Source organism: Oryctolagus cuniculus, chromosome 12, assembly GCF_051225735.1.
Source record: "Oryctolagus cuniculus isolate XC-2025 breed Fujian yellow rabbit chromosome 12, ASM5122573v1, whole genome shotgun sequence".
Lineage (NCBI taxonomy): Eukaryota > Metazoa > Chordata > Mammalia > Lagomorpha > Leporidae > Oryctolagus > Oryctolagus cuniculus.
In genome coordinates this window covers 36315098-36338720 of record NC_142878.1, presented here as the reverse complement: position 1 = coordinate 36338720, position 23623 = coordinate 36315098, and the positions used below count along the sequence as shown (strand labels likewise).

Sequence of the window (23623 nt, the reverse complement as noted above, 5' to 3'; positions counted from 1 at the left end):
TTTTATCCTCATCCAAGCCACCTTCATTTCTTGCCTAGATTACTGCAACAGCTTTCTAATCCTGTTCAGTGCTTCTATTCTACCCTGCTGCAAGCTATTCCCAACACAGCAACCAGAGTGATCCTTCTGAGATACCAGATTATGTCAGAACTTTTTATTCATTCCTCATTGCAAAATAACAAAGTCCTTACAAGATCCTAATAAGGGCCTCTTGTGTGGCTGATTCTTCTACAACTTAATGCTTTCTGTGCTCTCTTAAATGTGCTAATTAGACTCCCACTGCAGAGCCACTCTACTTACTGCTACTTCTATCTGGAATCACTCCTACAGACACATGCACTTGTTCCTTACCTTCCTTATCTCCACCACTTCCATTTCCTATGCATTTTTCTTCATAGCATTATTACTAATTGATTTTATATCACTTCTAAATTTTTGTCTTATTTTTCCACTAGAACGAATTCTGTAACAGGGCTCTGATTACCAGTTGTTAGAACATGGCCTGACATTTAATAAATATTTGATGAGCAGCTTATTTACATTAGTTTATGACATAATTAAAGTCTACTTAGCCACACCTCACATTATAAATTGAGCCTGCAGACTAGTTTTCAGTTACTTTATAGACTTGGAATCCCTCTGAAAAAACATATTTGTCTAGAAAACTGAAAATTCTTTTATCAAAGTCTGTGATTTGCACTTATCTTTGCAACCACAGTAACTGAGAAACATGCAAGTTAAATATTTATATTAAAAGTTCACTGAAGGGGCCAGCACTGTGGCGCAGTGTGTAAAGCCTCCGCCTGCAGTGCTGGCATCTCATATGGGCAATGGTTCAAGTCCCTGCTGTTCCACTTCCAATCCAGCCCTCTGCTATGGCCTGGGAAGGCAGTAGAAGATAGCTCAAGTCACTAGGCCCCTGCACCCATGTGGAAGACCCAGAGGAAACTCAAGACTCCTGGCTTCGGATTGGTGCAGCTCTGGCCGTTGCAGCCAATTGGGGAGTGAACAAGTGGATGGAAGACCTCTCTCTCTCTCTCTCTGTCTCTCCTTTTCTCTCTATGTAACTCTGACTTTCAAATAAATAAATCTTTAAAAAAAAAAAGTCCACTGAAAAGAGATTTCTCATTTTCTCTTTAGCAAGAAAATTTCCTCACAAATTAAATAATGATTACAACTTCTGATAATCTCAAAAATACTTAGAAATACAGATTCAATAGGTTACTTTGGAAAATATTTTGTAAACAATATTAATTACTTAAGAGCCCAAAAAATTTTCCTCAAAGTCTAGCTGTAGAGGCCTGAAAATCCAATCTTTTTCTCAGATTCCTATCATACTGTTTAGCAGAACTGAGAGCCAAAGCTTCTAAGATCTCGGGCGTGATGATCTTGTTCTATCTTTTGTAGTTCAGAATTGGGGAACTTTATCTGTGGCAGTAACTTTGGCATGTTTCCTTTCATTCCAGAGAATCCAAAATTATTTTTTTGATGTAATAAATAGGACCAGTGGAAAAATGTGGCCACCTTAAAGTCAATACAGCTAAGTCTAATTAGTTCTGGAAACAGGGAATACAAAATAACTTGTTTCTTTTAAAAGATGCTCTTAGAAAGCTAAAACCCCAAATAAATAAATATTTAAAAAGGCTAAAACCCTTCTCCACGTCATAAAAGTGATATGAAATCCATCTTTCCCTTTTCTAAACTGATAAAAAAATAAAATAATCCACAACACTGCACAAAATTCTCTTGGGCCAATTCTATTCTCCTTAGTCCATACTCCATAGCAAGTGTTTTTATATCCACAAGATACTTTCCAGTAACACTATTTGCTCTTCTCACAAATGCTAATGAATTGCCATAGCCAAATCAAACAAAAACACATCCTTTCGAGAAATAAAGTCTACTCTGCCATGGATGGAAATGTTGAAAGCTGCACAATATAGCAGCCAGTAGCTACATGACTACTAAGCAGCTGAGATGCTGCTAATGAGACTAACCAAATCTTCAATTCAGTTTAAAATCTAAATAGCTATACATAGCTGGTGGCTACTACATCAGACATCATATTAGAGCCCAGATATAAGTTACTGGCCTATAATTTCATGTCTTACTAGCTTTATCAGGATCTGTTAACTGCAAGTTATTTCCCAGAATTTAGAAATATCACCTAAGAATAACCATCCTCTGGAGTGCACATCTGGTACAGCGGTTAACAAAGCTGTCTGGGATGCCTGTATTCCCTATTTGAGTGCCTGATTCCAGTCCTGGTAACTTTGCTTCCAATTCAGCTTCCTGCTAATGCATACCCTTGGAGGCAGCAGGTAAGGGTTCAAACATTTGGGTCCCTGTCCCCAGTATGGGAGACCAGGACTGATTTTCTAGTTCCTGGCTTCCTCCTGGCCCAGCCCTAGCTATTGCAGGCATTTAGGGGAGTCAATCAGCAGGGGGGTGGGGTGTCTTTGCCTCTCAAATAAATTTAAATAAATAGGTTAACAATAATAAAAAAACCCTAAAGGTTATACAAGAAATGTTTATTATTTAAATAAAACTAACACTTAAAATTGCTATTTAACATGCTAATACAAGATAATTTAACAATAGTAAGGGCAAGAAAATGGAATCAAAGAGAAGTGAAAAATCTTTCTTCCTTTTCTTTCACTATCTATATTCAATCAGCAAGTCCACTTAGTTGTACTTCTTAAACATGAGTACTCATCTATTTCAAATCCTCCTGTCTCCACACTTTAAGCTTCTATCATCTGTCTAGGTTACTATATCAGCTTAACTAGTCTCCCTTCATTCACTCCCTGTTATTCATTACACAGCACCCAGACTGTCTTAAAATGTAAATTAGATCACATTACCATTATCCTTAAATTTTTTTTCAATGACTTCTTCTATTCTTAGAATATAGTCCAACCTTTATTCCACAAGCCCACACAACCTCATTCCTTCCTCCCACTATCTTTCAGAACTCACTATGACACCCTCACTTGCCACGGTCCTGTCACTTTTTTTTCTTACCACTCCAACAATAAAAAGTTCGTCTGGCATAATTAAGGCTTTGGTGTTTCCTGTTTTTTGTGCTTGGAATGCTATTTGCTCAGATATTCAGATGAGTTGTAACATGAATGAGGAAAGTCACCCACAAGTTAGGAGGTTTTCCCTGACCACTCCATCTAACATTGTCCTCTAATCATTCTTTCATTTTTACAATTTAAAATAATCTTGCTTTCATTTGTTATTTCTGTCTTTCCCTTCTAGAATGCTGACTCACTGAAAACAGGGAGCTTGTTCTCACTGCTTAGCACATAGTAGGTTCTCAGTAATTGGAGGAAAAAAAAATCCCAGATTTTCTAAATTGGTCAAATTAGGCAAACTCTTACAAGGCTGTCTCAGAAAAAGTAGTACATTAAAAATGGAAACAGTTTAATCATTTCACTAAAGATTGCTCAACAGCTTCATTTAATAGCCAGGAAAAATAGCATTTTGTTAATTTTATTTTATTTTAGTTTTGCAACCTATCCTCCATCTATCAATAATCCTAAAAATGCACCTAGGAACTAGAGAGAGCCCTAATCCCTCTAATAGTGGCCTTCTTAGGAAGTTAAGTTCCTTTCTCAATGACCTTAAAGCTATCCTCTTGAGAACCACTTTAAGTCTTAAAGTAAGGGCTCTGTTGGGAGCACACAGTTCCACTTCCTTTTCTGCAGGCAACTGCCTCGGGCAGTATTAGACTGGTCAGAGTTTCATTATATTTTAAGGTGTTTATTCTGTAAGAAATCACAATGAATTAAGCTTTCAAAAGTGAAATAGTCTCTCGTGTATTTATTACACTATGATGGGGAAAATATTTGGAGGCAATTTCCTATTATTTTGGATGGTAATCTGAAATGCCCAATTTTTAAGCTATTTTATAATGTTTTTTAAAATGACTTTGTTATTATGTCGTGGTACACTAATATTAAAGAAACAACACAAATTTAAGACTTTCACTGTGTATGCCAAACCAAATTAAAAAAAAAATACTTATTTTCATCTTATTCAGTTGCTTATTTCATGTCTTACTAGCTTTATCAGGATCTGTTAACTGCAAGTTATTTGCTTATTCAGTCCCCAAATGCCCACAACAGCCAGGGTTGGGTCAGGCCAAAGCCAGAAGCCCGGAATTCAACTTCAGTCTCCAGTGGGTGGCAGCGACCAAAGAACCTGAGTCATCATCATCGTGCTGCCTCCCTGTGTGCATAATAGCAGGAAGCTGGATGAGAAGCGGAGTAGCCAGGACTCAAACCAAGCACCCTGTTATGGGATTTGGGTGTCCCAAGCAGGGACTTAACCGCTGTGCCACATGCTTGGCCCTAAACCAAATCTGGTAACTATTAATGCATCTTGTGCTACTAAGAGGGTTTATAAGTTGGCAAAGTTATGAAATATCAATTTACATATGACAGGGTTGCAAACCAAAAAATTTCACGAGAAAATTAACCTTAAACAAAATCTCTCATCTGCTACAAAGTTCATTCTTTTAAAAAAGGATTGCCCTCAATTTTGCATTTCCTCTAAGAAAAGTGTATGTAAAATACTTACACAGTTCAGAAAAGTACAAAGAAGATTACAATATGCTTATGGATACTATTTAAGAATATATTTTGGGGGGCCAGCGCTGTGGCCTAGTGGGTAAAGCTACTGCTTGCAGTGCCAGCATCCCATCTGAGCACCAGTTCAAGTCCCAACTGCTCTACTTCAGATCCAGCTTTCTGCTATAGTCTGGGAAAACAGTGGAAGATGGCCCACGTGCTTGGGCCCCTGTACTCGTGTGGGAGACCCGGAGGAAGCTCCTGGCTTTCGGATTGCGGCAGTGTTGTGGGCCATTTGGGGAGTGAACCAACAGATGGAAGACCTCTCTCTCTCTCTGCCTCTCTGTAACTCTGCCTTTCAAATAAAATAAATAAATCTTTAAAGAATATATATTTTATTAAGTCTATCCCATATTATAATAAATTTTATTGACCATGAACTTTCATTTTTCTTAAGAAGTCTGAAATACAGCATTTCAATAGGCAGTATTTAACTTGACAACCAGATTAAGTGCTAAGGACACATTTCCAGATTTAATGTTTTGAACTTCTAGGTACAATTTCTTATAGAATAACTCAGAAAAAAGTCAGCCTATTTAACCTCTAATGCAGTTGAATGAGTACTTAGTGTACTTCTATTTCTACTATTCATCAGGACAGCAGGTTGTTAGCCCCCTACAGAGAAGGGACCTGTCAAACCTGAAGGACTATTACCCTCTAAGAGGCACTTCAGAACCTCCTTGATCCTCATTAGTTGTTCCTAATACCTGTCAGTATGGCAGAGGCTATAATCATTCTGAGAGTACATGTGCATATGTAACTCAGGAATCAAAACAAAATTCCAATTATCCTCTCAGAAAATCAGCATCCTTTAGAGGTTCCCACAATTCAAGGCTACAGTTTTAGTTCTTTTCCTGAGGGAAGAAACCAAAATAGTCTGAATTGTATAAAGCAGTTCAACACAAAGCCTGGAAGCAGAATGTTTATCAATTTATATGAATCATACCCCTCTTTTCAACTTACAGAATGGCAGAAATCATACTGCAAAACCACAGTAAATTTAACTTCGAAATTTAGAGAACGAAATCTAATGTTCATTCTTCCCATTACTAAATTTTATGTTTCAAAACACACACAAACATGAAATGAAGCTATCATACACTATGTTTCTGGACTTCATTGAACTTAGGCCTGTACTTTTAAGTGTTTATGCAAGGAAAAGTTATTGAATCAACAACTTAGCTTAGAACATTTTCAGTTCTGTTAAAATTTAGAGGAAGACAATCCCATATATATTAACATTTGTATTAATACTTCAAAAGTACCAGAATATATCAAGACCTTTACAAAAATAAAGACGAACTTATTTGCATATAATTAAGAAAATCTTTAAAATGTCATTAGTACAAATGATACATGTAATTACACTACATTTTAATTTCAGATACAATGAATATGTTACCAAAGCAGCACCATGCCTAAAGCATGTAACAAGAAAACCTTCAAATCAGTTTGCTTTATTTGTGTAGAAGTGTTAGCTGACCCAGAAGGGAAGGCACAGGTGGCCTTCTAAAACAGTTAGATCGGGATACCAATAAAAGTGGTAAGGGTGAGGAAAAGAAAGAGAGGACAATTAAACAACTAAGGGAAGATGATCACAAATACTATTTTGCCTATATATGATCACCCATTCCTCCAGCCAGTTATTATGACATCTAAAAGGAACTAGGTTCAGTGCAAGGCTTATTCCTATCTAGAGTGAAGGCACAATTTTGGGGGGTGATGGTGGCACACAAGTGCTACGTCATCTCAGAACAGGGACCAGTGCTGTATGATAGCACGTTAAACCACTGCCTGCAGTGCTGGCATCCCAATGGGGTGCCGGGTTCAAGTCCTGGATGCTCTACTTGCGGTCCAGCTCCCTGCTAGTGTGCTGGGAAAGCAGCAGAAGATGGTCCAAGAGCTAATCTCAGAAGAGAAAATTCTAATTGGTTCTCACTGGATTTACCCACACACAGTCTTGGCATCATCAGAAGTACTCACAAACTTTCAACCTTTCCAACTTCTGGGCTGGCTAGTCCTCCAGCAGTATATTCAACTCTGAGAAAAGTCCAACCTGATCAAGACCATTTGTAGCCTCTCCTGCCAGATAAAAGAATAGTTCGGAAACAGAATGGTTTGTTGTGAAAAGCTGGAGAAATACACAGGCCACTGGAATAATCTGGAGTCAGGAGCTCTAATGCTTAACTCTTAATCTTCTGATTCAGACTCAGAATTATACATATCGCATAGCATTAAACAAGGGCCTGCTCTCAACCTCGTTTAACATAATGCTGGCAGTGTGTATACTGTATAAGGAAAGACACTGCTGTTGGAGGAAAATACTGTGTGACTACTGGTGCATCACTTGACCCTATTAAGCTTCAGTTTCGTTTCTATAAAACAGGGATAATGAACACCGCCCTTCCAGACTCACAGGGTCACTGAGAGGCTCAAAGGATAGTGAATGTGAAAGTACTTGTAAGCTCCCAAACTACTAACGATGCGTTATGTTTCCTTCGTGAAGTTTCAAACATTCTCCCAACTCAAGAGTGTTATTGTAAGGTAGGTACAATATTCAGGTGCTGAGAATCTAAACTATTAGGGTTTCGGAAGGGCAAGTGTTTGGCGCAGCTGCTTGAGATGCCCACATCGCTAATCTGGATGCCTGGGTTTGAGTCCTGGCTCCGCTTCCAATTCCAGCTTCCTGCTAATGCACACCCTGGAGGGCAGCAGGTGACGGCTCAAATACCTGGGTCCCTGCCACCCTTCTGGGAGACTGGGATTGAGTTTGGTTCCTAGTTTCGGTCTGGCCCAGCCATCGCTGTTGCAGGCATTTTGCAAATGGAAGCTCACCGTTTCACTCTCTGCCTTTCAAATAAATAAAAATTAAGACAGTGTTTTGGAGAAATGGAGACACGAAGGAAAACGTGAATTAGGGTAAAAGAGCCAGAACATGGTGAGTTAGCTACAGAAATACAGAATTCTGATGCAAAACCGGGGCAGTTTTTGTGCTTACCCTTTGCAGATACTGGCCAACTCACGCGTCCCCCAAGTTTCCAAGTTACTTTTAAATGAATCACTGAGGACAAGCTGAATACGGAAACGCAAGGGAAGGGACTTGCAATCCTGACAATCAACCTCTCTCCCGATACCCTTAACAAGCACTCTTCCGACTCTTTGGGCCTGGCCCAGTAATTCAAAACCACTCCTGGTAAGAAAATGGCCGTTAAAGACTTCTCTTAGAGGGTCTTGTACCTAAGGGACACCAGATGTGCACCTACTCCTCCCCGCTACCACGAAGCATCTACTTCTAATGGACAGGTGCAAAGTCAAAAACCACGGGTGTGTCTTGTTTCTCCCGACGCGCACCCCACCGGCCTCCCCCTCCACGCCTCAACTCTGCCATCTATAAAATGAACGACGACGCCAGTCAGTTCCATCCCATGGCCACCGAGAGAATGAATGACACAGTGCTTCGGAGGCGCCCGGAGTGGTGGCTGATGAACACCGAGCGCATCACCGTCTATAAAGTACAATGGCAAGTCCCGTTATGGCCTCTGCTCAAGGAAACCGCCCGGCGAGAACTGCCAGACCCCGTCCGTGGCGGGTGGGGGTGGGGGCGGGGGCGTACCGAAGGAATCGATTTCGGGGCCAGGGGGAGCGGGCGACCTCGCGTCGCCGGGGAGGGGGCGGGCGCGGGGCTGGGCCCCGGAGGCGCCTACCTGTTGTTCCGGATGCTGACCAGCACGCACAGCACCAGTTCCAAGTAGGTGCGCAGCACTTCCAGCCAACGTGTGGAGAGCTGCAGGGACTCGACGTCTTCCCCTCCAGTCCCGGTGTCCGAGCCTCCTCCGTCGCCTGGGCCGCCGCCTCCGCTCAGGTAGTTCTCGGCGGCGAACTCAACGCGCAACTCTCGTACGAACCAGCCGCACTTGCGCATGAGGAATTCGAGCCGAGGCTGCTCCGCGGGAGAGACACGGAGGCAGATGCGAAGCTGGGGCCAGAGTGCCGGGTAGAAGAGGCACTCGCGCCAGTGCGAGCAGGAGGCCGAGGCCCGCAGCCGGTCGGGCGCGGGCAAGAACGAGAAGATGTGCACGATCAACTCGCTAGGCAGAGATGCAGCGCCCGCCGCCTGCCCGCACAGAGCCATCCGGCCCCGCCGCCGGCTGCCGGCTTCCGGCCGCCCCCGCAGTCCTCGGAGCAGCCCCCGCAGCCGCCGCAGCTGCTGCAGCCGCTGCCGCCGCCACCGCACCACCCGAGCGGCCCCGACTCGGGTTCGAGCTCCCGGTGGTCGGGGCTGCGGCACTGACAAGAACAACAACATCAATGACAAGGAAGAAGGGGGCGGAACCGTCGTGGGTCTCGGCGGAACCAAGTGGAGCACAAGTTGAGGAGAGGGGGAAAAGCCTCTGCGCGGGTGGCCGGCAGAGAGCTAGCCTCCGGCCTCTCAAACTCTACCCGCACGCCTCCGAGGCCTGCACGTTCGGCAACTTCAAAACCCTCGCCTCTACTGTTTAGGGGCCCGGAAGTGGCAGGGCTTATCCTAAGGAAATGGCAGCCCTCCCCGCACCTGGAGGCGGAGGCAGAGCAGTGGTAGGAGCTGGGTTTGACGTCGCACGTGGTGGGAGGAGCCCGGCGCCGACGCGCGCGACTTCCGGAAGAGGGGCGCTCTTTCTGGGTTCCTGGTAGGGAAGGAGGCGAGGCACGTGATCCCTGACGCGAGCTCGCACGCACGCACGCCGGTTGGGCGAGACGGGAAGCGGCGTGGGGCGCAGGCGGCGCTTACTCTGGGCCCCACCCCCTCCCCGCCGCCTGACCGCGGCGTCCGCGCCCCTTCAGGGGTGTGCATCGGTTAACTCCTGCGCCCGGTCGGTGAAAAGCGGTTCGACTTGGCCTTCGGGCGAGAAGTCGTGGAGCTTCTCTGTCTGCGTTTCTCAGTCGGTGGACTGAGGGCCGAGGACTGAGCTGAAGTGCCAGTATGCAGGCTCCTTCTCAGCCGTCTCGCCTACCCGCAGGACTAAGAATTCTGCGCCTCTGCAGAGGGGGAACGGGCAGATTCTCGGGCTAACCCAAGTCAAGCAGGAGAGGCGCGGGCTGCCGAGGTAGCCTGGAGTAGCTCCGAAGCCACCAAGGGAGCCTCGCTCCTGGTGGGACCTTACAAATTGATTTCCGTGCACACCCTGGCATGTGGGGAAGGAGAGAGGGCAGCGCCACCCTTTGGACTGAGGGGGAGAGCAAAACCAGTTGGCCAATGAGTCTCACCTGTTGGTCCAGGGCCCCTGGAGAAGTCTCCTTTCCTAGTACTGAGGTGGTTGGTGATGACCTTTAGCCTGCCACCCCCAGTTTGAAAGGGGATTTGGAAACAGTGTCCCTTAACTTGACCACCGCCTGCGGAATGGTTAACTCGCGCTGCAAGGCGGGCAGTGAAGGATTTAAGTGGTTTTATGCAACAATTGAAGATTGCTGTAGGGAGGCTGCCTCTTCAGAGCTTGAACTGTGGTCTTGCAACAGCCTTATTCACTTGGGGTCAGCACCAAGAAGCGGTTCTAGATATTTTTAGCCCTTGGAGGGCGAAGCTCTGTTCGTGTTTCTTTGGTACCACTTGGTGCCTTGCACATAGGAGGTTAGTAACAATATCCTATTGTTACCTCTTTGGTTCGCTTCAGCTTAGTACCTGTTTAAAAAAAACACACCCTATCATTCATGGCAAGCCACTTGTATCTATTTCATACACAATTAGTAGGGCTGACAGCAGTGAGTTAGGAAGTTGAGACTTGGGTTTTAATTTTTTATGTTTCTTAAACTCATTGAAATATTTGGAAGTCAGCCAAGGATATCTGGATCTTCCACTTTTAGGTACATCAGTATGCATCCCTATAAAAGTAATATGGATGCCTATATAACAAAAATCATATGACATCCACCAAGCAATAGTTTTCTTGAGTATGTCTAGTATTTGATGTTTAGATTTACATCTGCCTTGTACAAACCAGGATTCAACCCAAGGACCACACGTATATTTGGTAATGTAGTTCTAGTTTTAATTAAAAAATTAGATAAATCTTTGATGGTTCCACCTGCCCGTAATTTGTTTATTTATTACACTCTTGATTTTCTAAGGTAAACAGGTGAACTTGTCCTGTAGGCTATCTCATTGTATTTTTTTTTTTTTTTTGACAGGCAGAGTTTGAGAGACACACAGAGAGAAAGGTCTTCCTTCTTTTGGTTCACCCCCCAAGTGGCTGCTACGGCCAGCACTGCGCTGATCTGAAGCCAGGAGCCAGGTGCTTCCTCCTGGTCTCCCATGCGGGTGCAGGGCCCAAGGACCTGGGCCATCCTCCACTGCCTTCCCAGGCCACAGCAGAGAACTGGACTGGAAGAGGAGCAACCGGGACAGAACCTGGCGCCCCAACCGGGACTAGAACCCCGGGTGCCGGTGCCGCAGCGGAGGATTATCCTAGTGAGCCTCGGCACTGGCCTTTCTCATTGTATTTTAATCCTTTCTCTTGGTGTTGAGTTTACTTCTCTAGTCCCTCTATTTCTTATAAATGTGGTCTTCAATGCTGGGCGGTTGAATAGGTTAAAGATTTTAAACAAGATTTTAAAATAGGTGATTTTGAATGGTTTACTTTGGATAAATGACACACTATCTTCTTGAACTAACCCATCTTTTTAAAAATTAGTCCTGAATTAGGTTAATCTCCCTCCATGTAAAGTTCTGTGTGGTTTTTTTTTTCTCCTTAGGTCTGTGAGGGCTTTTTTTTTTTTTTTTTATTTGAAAGGCAGAGTGACAGGGAGAGGAAGAGGGATGGACAGAGTTTTCATCTTTCCTGAAGTGCCTGCAACAGCAAAGACTAGGCCAGGCTGAAGCCTGGAGCCAAGAATTCCATCTAGGTCTCTCATATGAGTGGCAGGAACTTAAACACTTGGTCCATCTTCTCCTGTCTCCCAGGTACATTGGCAGGGAGCTGTATTGCAAGTGTGAAGTAGCTAGGATTTGAATGTGGGATGCCGGAGTCCAAAGTAGCTGCGTAACTCACTGTACCACAAGGCCCGCCCACCCTTAGTTTCCTACAAACGTCCAACTTCTGCATCAATCATTCATTTAAAACTTCAGCAGTAATTGATAATTCTTGCCTGAGTCATCATTTTACTAGATGTAAAATGATCCTTTCTAATTCTTTAAGTTCATCTACATTTATTAGTTTGTGTTCTTCCACAGAGAAGTTTTCTGTCTTAAATCAGGAACAATACAAACATTGGAAAAAAATACTACAGTTCTTTTACTTTTGTTACTGACTTTGCTAGTAAGTTACATGGTTTTAGAGGATGACAAATTTTTCTAGCTTTTAGCTTTTCTGAATATTATTATGTATTCATAAATTTTTTGTAGGTTTGATGATTGTTTCTGATTCTCAAATTTTGATGCTTCTGGAACACTTCTGAGAATTCTTTCTATGTAATTATAGTTTTCTAAAATTCCTTTGAAAGTATTAGAAATAACACCTGAGTGGGTGGGAGGCTGGATTTTGATTATTTTTCGGTTTTGCCATGAATTAGCTGCGTGATCTTTAAACAAATTGCATAACCTCTTTGGTCTTAATGTTTACAAGCAGAATTTTGGCAAGGATACCTGCAGCTCTGATGCTCTCTTACTTTTTAAAAACCACTACGGAGATTTATTTTCCATAAAATTCACCCACTTAAAATACATAGTTCAGTGACTTTTTAGTAACTTTATCAGATGGTGCAGCCATCATTGTAAATAGTTTTACATGCCTATTTGCAGCTAGTTCCCACTCCCACCTTCCTACAACTCAGCAACTAATGCACTTTCTGTTCCCATAAATTTGCCTTTTGTGGACATTTCATACACACAGAATCAGTACAGGATCTCTTGTGTCTAGGTTTGATTTAGCATAAGTTTTGAAAAAAGAATTATTTGAGAGACAAAGAGCTCCAATCTGTTGGTTTACTCCCCAAATGCCCACAATGTCTCTGGGCCAGGGGCTAAACCTGGGAGCCAGGATCTCAATCCAGATCTCACATGTGAATGTCAGGGACCCAATTGCTTGAGGCCTTACCTCTTCCTCTGAACTAGCAGGAAGCTAAAGTCAGTTGCTGGAGGCAGGCATCAAACTGAGACACTTTGATATGAGATGTCAGCATCTCAACCACAAGGCTAAATGCCCTTTCTCAGTATGTTTCTGAAGTTCATCTGTGGCAGAATGTGGTTCAGTAATTAATTTCTTTTTCTTGATGTATAGTATTCCATTAAATGGATTTTTGTTTTGTTTTCTACCTAATTACTCGTTGGCAGACATTTAGAGTGCTTCTGGTTTGGGACTGTTATGAGTAATGATGCTATGAGCATGTGCAAGTGTCTGTGAGCATGTCTTTTATTTCTCTTGGGTAAGTAACAAGGCATGAATGTGATAGATTATGTAACAATTCTTTGTAGAACTTTTGGAGAAGTTGACAAGTTTCTTTTTAAAGTTTTATTTATTCATTTGAAAGAGTGATACAGAGAGAAAAGGAAAGGCAGAGAGAGAGAGAGGTCTTCCATCCGCTGGTTTGCTCTCCAACTAGCTGCAACAGCTGGAGTTGCGCTAATTCGAAGCCAGGAGCCAGGAGCTTCTTCCGGGTCTCCCATGTGGGTACAGGGACCCAAGGATTTGGGCCATCTTCTGCTGCTTTCCCAGGCCATAGCAGAGAGCTGGACTAGAAGTAGAGCAGCTGGGACTCGAACTGGCGCCCTTATGGGTTGCCAGCATTGCAGGCGGCAACTTTACCTGTCAATCCACAGCACTGGCCCCCAGTTTTCCAAAGTGGTTGTACTGTTTTCTCTTCCTACCAGCACTATATGAAGTTTTCCAATTTGACTTTTTGATGATCTGGAAAAACACTTTGATTGACTTGGGACTGATATTTTTTACTACCAACAAGTTACCTTCTCCTTGGACACCATTATTAGTCTTTAGTTGTTAGGAATATTTCTTAAAGAAATAGTTCCTAAAATATATCAATCTGCCTTAAAATGAAATTCTGATTCTTAGTGTTATCTTTGAACTGTTTTTATATAATCTGTAATTTTCTTTCTGTATTTTAAATTTTCTTATGATAGTTACACTGCTATTAATAACCACGAGCTAAGCTGTTATTTAAAAAGATATGGTCTTGCCCAATTACAATAATAAATCAGTAAATCAGTTACAATAATAAATCTAAATTTCATTAGTGCACAAAATTTGCCTCCTATCAAACTAACATCTTTAATATCAATAATATGTTTATATATATACTTAGCATGTTAGGTGAATTAGATATTTGACATAATATACTACTAGAGTAAGAAAATGTAAAGGACAAATGGAAATCACATTTTGTGAAGTTATAAAATCTGAACGATGATTCACAGTGTGGGAGGAAGTACTGCCGTTGTGAAGCTCATTAGAACCTAGTAGTACTAAGCTCCAGGTTCCAAAAGTGGCATATTGTCACTATAGCAACCACCATGCTTATTTGGATTTGAAACCCAGGCAACGAGTGGTGGATAGGGACTATAAGATGAATATGTGCTCTGGTGGGTTGATATGCCTGCCTGCTGATGGTCAATTGTTTGTTCTGTTTTCCTTACTGTATTTGTTATGATTGATTCTTTTAATAGAGATATGTTAATTCTTGCCAATGTATTTTTTTCAGGGAGAGAAATTAAACTGTATTCTTGTATTTCTCCTTTTCTAATTTGAAGTTTGGTGTTTTATCCAGTTAAGTAATTAAGATGTTAAATATATCTTTACTATAGAATTCTCTCCATTATTTCTTAAGTTTTGTAACTTTGTAACTTTTATTATCCTGGATCACTTTCAGTTTCATAACAGAAAAGAATAACCACCACATGGATTTTTATTTTAGCTTTATCATGAAAAGATACTTAAGGTTATCAGTAAACATGAAGATTGCTTAAATTCAAGCATTTTCTTGAAAAAATATTTTTTTCTTGAGTTAGGTATGTGTTTTGTACAATGTTGGCAGGTGAAGATGACATAACTCCCAACTATCTGCATGCATTCATACATTTATCTAGAGGTACAGGACCTTCTGGGAGAATCTGGGAGCCTGATTCATTTCTTTCCACCCTGTGCGATGGATGGGATTCCTACTGGGATCATATTATAAGGAAAACAATGAAGTGTTGAAGGGACTCTTTCTTTAGAGAGGTGAAAGACTACATTGGTGATCTGGGTGCTAGACAAAGATCAGATCATTGCTTTTATGCCTAGGTACTGCTGGTGCTGATTTCAGAACTTAGCTTAACCAAGCCACTCACAAATTGTTGTTTAAGATTGAGAACTAGAGATGCTATATCAATTAACTTTTTTCTCCTCACTTAGCAACGTGGAAAAAGTATACTTTCTCTCTTGATTATTTATGTTGTATTTGATCTGTGTCTTTTTTTTGTGAAAGGAAAGTGAGAAGAAGTGACAGTTTTGAGCCTGAGCCTTAAGAAGCACTGAACATTTCCACTTACCTTTCTGAGGCTCCCGACTTTTGTGTAAGCAAAATGTTGCCCAGGCATCTCCCAGGAGCAGAAATAAGGAACAGACTTCAGCTTGACCTATATAGCCTGAAGCAGAGCTGCCCCAGTTGACTTAAATAATTTATTTCTAAGTTAGAAATATGTTTTTTTAATATTCTACTGAAACTTTATGGTTGGTTGGTATGTAGAAAAAGTTGCCTAGTATAAAAATGTGTACCTAAAAGTGGAATGTTGGTCTAACAGAAACCTAAAATACACGGTATTAGCTTTGGGACTGGGTGATGGCCAACAAAAAAACTGCTACAGATGCTGGAAAAACTGGTGAACTATGTTATGTAGTAACAAAATATTTGATAATACTGGAAGACAGAATGTATAACTAATGAAGTTGTATTGGGCAATAATCTGATTGCTACTGGCTACAGATGATAGGAGTAATTCAACTTACCACATTGGATCTCTTGGTCATAATTACTCATATTCCTCCCATTCTACCTCATTTTTCATTTTAACATGTGTATGTAATATAACATAAGTGTTCCCTTTACTGTGTGTTTGTGGATCGAGAACTGACTGTCCCGTTCTGTGTTTCAGGTGCTACAAAGCAAGGCTTACCTCTGGGTCACTAAAACCATGGTGTAAAATTAATTTTTTTTTTTTCCTAGTGACCTTTTCCCTTCCCTCCCTTATTAATCAGAATGCTAGTTTCAGTAAAAAGTAACCCTAAACATTTCAGTGACTTAATGAAATAGGTTTTTAAAATTCCTATAATAGTCCAATGAAAGCGTTCTTATCAGCTATAGCTTTCCTTCATATGATGATTTAATGGCATGAATTTCTTGTTCTGATTTTGTTATTCTTAAAATGCCTTGTGATTCTCTGTCTCCTGACAGAGGAAAACGAAGAGAGAATGGAGAAGACCCTTAATTATTTTGGCAAAGAAATGACACATTACTTCTACTTACATTCTGCTGTCTAAAACTAGACATATGGTCCCACCTGTATGCCAGAGGGTCTGGGATATGGAAGTTTTGGCTAATCAGTCACATTTTTCTCTCTCTCTTTTTTTTAACCTTTATTTAATGAATATAAATTTCCAAAGTACAGCTTATGGATTACAATGGCTTCCCCCCCATAACGTCCCTCCCACCCACAACCCTCCCCTTTCCCACTCCCTCTCCCCTTCCATTCACATGAGGATTCATTTTTAATTCTCTTTATATACAGAAGATCAGTTTAGCATACATTAAGTAAAGATTTCAACAGTTTGCTCCCACACAGAAACATAAAGTGAAAAATAATAGATGATTTTTTAAATGATGATGAAATCAGATCAGACCTATTGTCATGTTTAATCCCAGTGAGAGTCAAGTTAGGAATTGATAATTTCTTTTTTTTTTTTTTTTACAGAAGATCAGTTTAGTATACATTAAGTAAGGATTTCAACAGTTTGCACCCCCATAGAAACACAAAGTGAAATATACTGTTTGAGTACTCGTTATAGCATTAAGCCTCAATGTACAGCACATTAAGGACAGAGATCCTACATGAGGAGTAAGTGCACAGTGACTCCTGTTGTTGACTTTACAAATTGACACTCCTTTTTTTTTTTATCTTTTATTTAATGAATATAAATTTCCAAAGTACGACTCATGGGTTACAATGGCTTCCCCCCCCCATACCGTCCCTCCCACCCACAACCCTCCCCTTTCCCACTCCCTCTCCCCTTCCATTCACATCAAGATTCAACAAATTGACACTCCTGTTTATGGCATCAGTAATCTCCCTAGGCTCTTGTCATGAGTTGCCAAGGCTATGGAAACCCCTTGAGTTCTCCGACTCTTATCTTGTTTAGACAAGGTCATAGTCAAAGTGGAGGTTCTCTCCTCCCTTCAGAGAAAGGTACCTCCTTCTTTGAAGACCTGTTCTTTCCACTGGGATCTCACTCACAGAGATCTTTCATTTAGTTAGTTAGTTAGTTAGTTGTTGTTTTTTTTTTTTTTTGCCAGAGTGTCTTGGCTTTCCATGCCTGAAATACTCTCATGGGCTTTTCAGCCAGATCCGAATGCCTTTAGGGCTGATTCTGAGGCCAGAGTGCTGTTTAGGACATCCGCCATTCTATGAGTCTGCTGAGTATCTTGCTTCCCATGTTGGATCACTCTCCCCTTTATTTATTCTATCAGTTAGTATTAGCAGGTACTAGACTTGTTTATGTGCTCCCTTTGACTCTTAGTCCTTTCATTATGATCAGTTGTGAACTGAAATTGATCACTTGGACTAGTGAGATGGCATTGGTACATGCCACCTTGATGGGATTAAATTGGAGTCCCCTGGTATGTTTCTAACTCTACCATTTGGGGCAAGTCAGCTTGAGCATGTCCCAAATTGTACATCTCTTCCCTCTCTTATTCCCACTCTTATGTTTAACAGGGATCACATTTCAGTTAAATTTCAACACTTAAGAATAACTGTGTATTAATTACAGAATTAAACCAGTCATATTAAGTAGAACAGACAAAAAAACTACTAAGAGGGATAATGTATTAAGTTGTTCATTAACAGGGCTATGCTGATCAAGTCACCGTTTCTCATAGTGTCTATTTCACTTCAGGAGGTTTCCTTTTTGGTGTTGTCATTGATCAGGGAGAACATATGGTATTTGTCCCGTTGGGACTGGCTTATTTCACTCAGCATGATGTGTTCCAGATTCCTCCATTTTGTTGCAAATGACTGGATTTTGTTGTTTCTTACTGCGGTATAGTATTCTAAAGAGTACATGTCCCATAATTTCTTTATCCAGTCTACTGTTGATGGGCATTTAGGTTGGTTCCAGGTCTTGGCTATTGTGAATTATGCTGCGATAAATATTAGGGTGCAGACCGCTTTTTTGTTTGCCAATTTAAATTCCTTTGGGTAAATTCCAAGAAGTGGGATGGCTGGGTCGAACGGTAGGGCTATATTCAGGTTTCTGAGGAATCTCCAGACTGACTTCCATAGTGGCTTGACCAGTTTGCATTCCCACCAACAGTGGGTTAGTGTCCCTTTTTCCCCACATCCTCTCCAAGGACTCTATACTATGGAAATGTATGAATTTTAGTTGACAGTTGGCCATCTTTGCTACAAAATGGGGTGGGGGGAGTGGATTCTCCTTTATTATTATTTTTTTGGTGGTGGTAACCACTAGGATGCTTGTATTTGCTACGGGCAAATGAAGAAAGTGGAGTATTTTATTGTTGTTTTTCTATATTCAGATCTTCAGTTAATCTGTGTTCTTACCCACCACTCTCACCCCTTCTGTACCATCAAACATTTCCTCAGGTGTCTCAGCCTACCTAGTATCTCTCTCCTAGGGTTCCAGGGGGCAGGTCAGGGTTCTTCTCACTTGCAGTTTCCTCCTGGCATGTTATGTTCTGCTGAAGCTGTCAGTGTTCTGTCTACTCACTCATCTTTCAGAAGTTTTTGGAGATCTCTGGATGGCCAATGATCATGTCTGTCTGTTTTTTTTTTTTTAAGTTTTAAGCTTTTTATTAAGTGAGAGAAATGCATAGGAGAGTAAGTGCTCTATCTAAAAGAGAGGGAAATCCGGGTTCATTCTGAGCATCAGGAACCAGCCACGTGGAGGAGCATGTGGGGCAGGTGGCCAAAAGGCCATGTGCCCTGAAGGCACGGGGGAGCAAGGGGATTTAGGGCAGTGAGGAAGAAGAAGAAGGGCAAAGGGCAAAAGGTGAAAAGGGGAAAAGAGGCTGGGCCCACTGTGTTTCAGGCCTTTAATCGACTCCCAAAGGGGAGTGGCTAATTAGTTGGATTGGCAGGTGGGTGCACAGGTGTGGTCAGGTAATGGGATGAGATCACACAGGGGTCGTGATGAAGGCATGGTCTTCCAGCTCACAAAACTGATCAATTTTATCCTATATGCCTGCCTACATCATTCCCCCCTCAGAGACTCCATTCCCTTAATCCTAAGGGATGTTGAAGGGCATAGAATCATCACATCTTCTATAGATGCTTCCTAAGTAGTGCAGGCCCTGACCATGTCTTTCTAGGTAAGTTCTCTTCATTACTAAACAGACTTGTTTTTTAAGTTTCAAGAGTCGAGATGAAGTAAATACAGAATATCTCCAACTAGTACCTCTAACAATTTTTATTTTTAAAAACTTTATTTGAAAGGCAGAGTTACAGAGAGATAAGGAGACAGACAAAGAGAGATCTTTCATCCACTGATTTATTTTCCAAATGACTGCAATGGCTAGGGCTGGGCCAGGCTGAAGCCAGGAACCTGGTACTCCATCCAGGTCTCCATGTAGATGACAGGGGCCCAAATACTTGGGCCATCTTCTGCTGCTTTCCTGGGTGCCTTAGCAAGGAGCTGGATCAGAAGTGGAATAACTGGGATGTGAATCAGCCTTCATATTGGATGCTGATATTTCAGGAGGCAACTTAACTTGCTCTACCACAACGCTGGCCCCCAGAATTTTAGTTTTTTAAAAAACACATGCTGCCTGAACAACATGCTTTTTTTTTTCTTTTAAGATTTATTTATTTGTTTGAAAGGCAGAGAGTTACAGAGAAGCAGAGGCGGAGGCGGAGGCAGAGGATGGGAAGGAGGGAGGGAGGGAGGGAGGGAGGGAGAGAGAGAGAGAGAGAGAGAGAGAGAAAAGAGAGATAAAAGAGAAGGTCTTCCATCTACCAGTTCACTTCCCAAATGGCTGCAACTGCTGGAGCTGGGCCAGTCTGAAGCCAGGAGCTAAGAGCTTCAAGGTCTCCCCTGAGGGTGCAGGGGCCCAAGTACTCTCTCTCTGCCTCTCCTCTCTCTGTGTAACTCTGACTTTCAAATAAATAAATATAAAAAAACACCATAGATGCTGAATTCAGCTTTCACTTTTTTCCCAAGTGACTTATCTTCATCACATTAGATTTTAATGATCTTTTTCCTCTGATCAACAAAAAAGCTTATTCACCTATATGATTTATTATTGTTTTACATTTGTTAATGTTCTTTCCCACAAAGTGTAGACTGCCTAAAGGAAATGCCTGTGATGGACACATTTTTGTTGGCCCTGCAGTGTATGGTATAGTTAAGAGTTCATATTGATTACATAATAACTATTTATTGACCAAAGCCCTGAATTGTTTAGTGCTACTCAAAGTGTGGTCTGCAGACTAGTACTGGTTCACAAACTGTTACTCCTTTCTTGTATTATAATATAAATTGAGAACAAGCTTTAGAAATATTATGGCAATTTGTCAAAGTAATTTTGTGTATTAAAATTTTTTTAGACAAATATATTTTAAAGATTTATTTTATTTATTTGAGAGAGAGATGTACCGAGAGAGAGAAAAAAAGAGAAAGAGAGGTATTTTCCATCCCCTGAATCACTCCACAAAAGGCCGCAATGCCTGGAGCTGAGCCAATCCGAACCCAGTAGCCAGGAGCCTCTTTTGGGTCTCCTATGTGGATGCAGTGGTTGGGGACTTGGACCATCTTCCACTACTTTCTCAGGCACAGTAGCAGAGAACTGGATTGGAAGTAGAGCAGCCAGGACTTTAAGCTGCTGTGCCACAGCACTGGTCCCTCATGTCTTAAAATTTATAATAAAAGCAACTTTTATTTTTCATACTTAAATTTCTGGTAACCATTTAATTTCATTTTATGACTGTCAATCCTTCTTACCACAGATAGCTTAAGAAGTACAAGGGATGTGAGAATTTAGATGTAGTGAAGAGATGAGTATGTTTGGGACAAGTGAAAGATTTCATGCTGGAAGTAAGATCACTGCTTGAAGAGTGAACAGGATTTGGATGTTTGTAAAGCACTGGGTGGTTTCAGGCAGTGATAATGAAAGTTTGGGCTATAAATGGATGAGAGATATGCTGATATGTTCCATGGTGAGCAGGGAGAAGAGAGTCATGGCACTGTTAAATATCATGGAGAACTGACTAGATACCAGACAACATGAGCATTTCCTAGTTTTGGTTACCTCATGAGCTTTGGCCTGATAAAGACTTTTCATTCCTTATCTGTTTATGGCTGATTTTCTTTTCTTTTTTTTTTTCTTGAAAGCTTTTATTTAATAAATATAACTTTCATAGGTACAGCTTTTGGAATATAGTAGTTCTTCCCCCCATACCCACCCTCCCACCTCCAGTCCCATCTCACCTCCTACTCCCTCTCCCATCCCAATCTTCATTAAGATTCATTTTTAATTATCTTTATATACAGAATATCAACTATTTACTAAGCAAAGATTTCAACAGTTTACTACAGACACACAAAATAAATAGTACTGTTTGAAGACAAGTTTTACCGTTAATTCTCATAGTTCAACACATTAAGGACAGAGGTCCTACATGGGGAGCAAGTGCACAGTGACTCCTGTTGTTGATTTAACAATTGACGCTCTTATTTATGATGTCAGTGATCAACGGAGGCTCTTGTCATGAGCTTTCAATGCTATGGAAGCTTTTTGAGTCCAGAAACTCTGACATTATTTAGGCAGGGCCATAATCAAAGTGGAAGTTCTCTCCTCCCTTTAGAGAAATAAACCTCCTTCTTTGATGGTCCTTTCTTTCCACTGAGATCTCACTCACAGAGATCTTTCATGTAGACCATTTTTTTTTTCCACAGTGTCTTGGCTTTCCATGCCTGAAATCCTCTCAAGGGCTTTTTAGCCAGATCCGAACATATGGCTGATTTTCCACAGGAGTCATAGTAGTGAGCACATTTTCAATTTTGCATGTTTGAAACTTTACCTGTAACTTTGAGTGTCATGGCTACCTCTGAGAGACTAGCAAGAGTTTGCACCTGTGGTCCAAAGTCCAGTGACCTAGTAAGGTTAAATTGTGTCTTAGCTGGGGAGACAATGATTTCTCCAGTTCCTTGGTGATGGTGGTGTCTAGGAGTAGTGTGGCTCAGAAACCTGGGAGTTGGCCAACAATGCGTAGGAATCCCAGAGGATTGATGAAATCTACAAATATGACAAAAAACAGCAGCAAGAAATCTTTGAAGCAAAGCTCTGGATGAAGAATTGCCATTTTCTTACTGCAAAATTTCAGCATTGGCTCTACTGAAAATGGTAGTGCATGCCAGATCAGGCAGCAACATGGAACTTAATGCTATTGATGCTAGGGAAGGTGGATGGTGAAAACTTGATGGTTATGGACAGTTTTGGCTTGCCGGTAGAGGGCACTGAACCCTGAAATGCTCAGGCTGCTACACAGCAGCAGTGCATGACTGCATACGCAAGAAATAAACGGCTGGCAGTGCAGCCACTCTGACTGTGCCGGCTGGCTTAGTGGGATGGATGTTACTACTCAGTGATCAGTCGGTAATTCCAAGAACCATTTGTAGCAGTGGTAATTGAATCACCAAGAGCATTATTGGCAGGGAAAGTGAATCTTGGCACCTTTAGGACATACCCAGAGTGCTGCAAGCATCCTGATGGATGGACCTTCTAAGTACCAGACTATCCCACTTAATAAAATAGAAGACTCTGATATACTCTGCAAACAATATGCCTCAGAAGTCTCACATTTCAAATGCTTTTTTGGATCACAAACTGCTTGAGCTTTTGTGGAGTAAATACTGGATTAATATGCCAGGTTCGTCTGGCTTGTTTACTAATGCAGGTCTTTCAAAAGCTAGAGCAATCAGAAGCTCAGGTGGGATAAAAAGTTTCACTTTGGTTTAGAAAACACATGACTGAAAGAAAACAAAACTTTCCAAAATCATGAAAGGCAGCAGTAAAACTGCCATAGAAACCATCCGTGAATTAATGTCTGAGGTTACTTAGAGTAAACTAATTAAATTAACATCTCTTAATCACTGTGTAGTATTTTAACTGAAAGCTGATATGAGAAAAATCCTCAAGGAACACTTTTTAAATAAAAAATATTTATTTATTCAAAAGTCTGAGTTACAGAGAGGCAGAGGCAGAGGCATAGAGAGATGGCTGCAAAGGCCAAAGCTGTGCCGATCTGAAGCTAGGAGTGAAGAGCTTCTTCCAGGTCTCCCATGCTGGTGCAAGGGCCTCAGGACTTGGGCCATTTTCTACTGCTTTCCCAGGCCATAGCAGAGAGCTGGATCAAAAGTGGAACAGCTGGAACTTGAACTGGCATCCATATGGATGCAGGCACTGCAGGTGGTGGTTTTACCCACTATAGCACGACACTTCAAGTAACACTTTAAAACCAGTTACCAAAAATCTGATTAGAAGTATAAAATACTCTTAAGTACACTGAATATTAACACTCATAATAAAACTATACAAAATGAAATTGTCCTTTAAAGATTTTTGTGTGTGTTTGAGAAATTTCTTTTTAATTTAATTTTTTAAACTTTTATTTAATGAATATAAATTTCCAAAGTACAGCTTATGGATTACAATGGCTTCCCCCCATAACTTCCCTCCCACCCACAACCCTCCCCTTATCCACTCCCTCTCCCCTTCCTTTCACATCAAGATTC

The 23623-nt window shown here is 41.4% G+C and overlaps 1 protein-coding gene, 1 long non-coding RNA gene and 1 pseudogene across 4 annotated transcripts in view; 2 read left to right on the top strand and 1 right to left on the bottom strand.

Annotated features, from left to right (window-relative positions):
• The window catches only part of FBXO33 (F-box protein 33), a 79502-nt gene extending 70331 nt beyond the window's left edge, over window positions 1-9171 (bottom strand). For 2 of the 3 annotated variants that reach the window (XM_089309328.1, XM_089309329.1), the window contains exon 1: window positions 8342-9077. In XM_089309328.1, coding sequence (XP_089165454.1) covers window positions 8342-8943 — 602 coding nt within the window. In that variant the 5' untranslated portion in view covers window positions 8944-9077. Of the gene's footprint in view, window positions 1-8341 lie in introns of all 3 variants that reach the window. The other variant, XM_002718159.6, reaches the window with a different exon arrangement.
• A 248-nt stretch (window positions 9172-9419) lies between these two features.
• On the top strand, window positions 9420-14435 carry LOC127483709 (uncharacterized). Its single transcript, XR_007910217.3, has 2 exons — window positions 9420-10242; window positions 10800-14435. It is a non-coding gene; the product is annotated as an uncharacterized LOC127483709 (long non-coding RNA).
• Window positions 14436-21926: 7491 nt separating this feature from the next.
• LOC100346483 (COP9 signalosome complex subunit 5 pseudogene) lies at window positions 21927-22949 on the top strand (annotated as a pseudogene).
• Window positions 22950-23623: the final 674 nt, after the last annotated feature.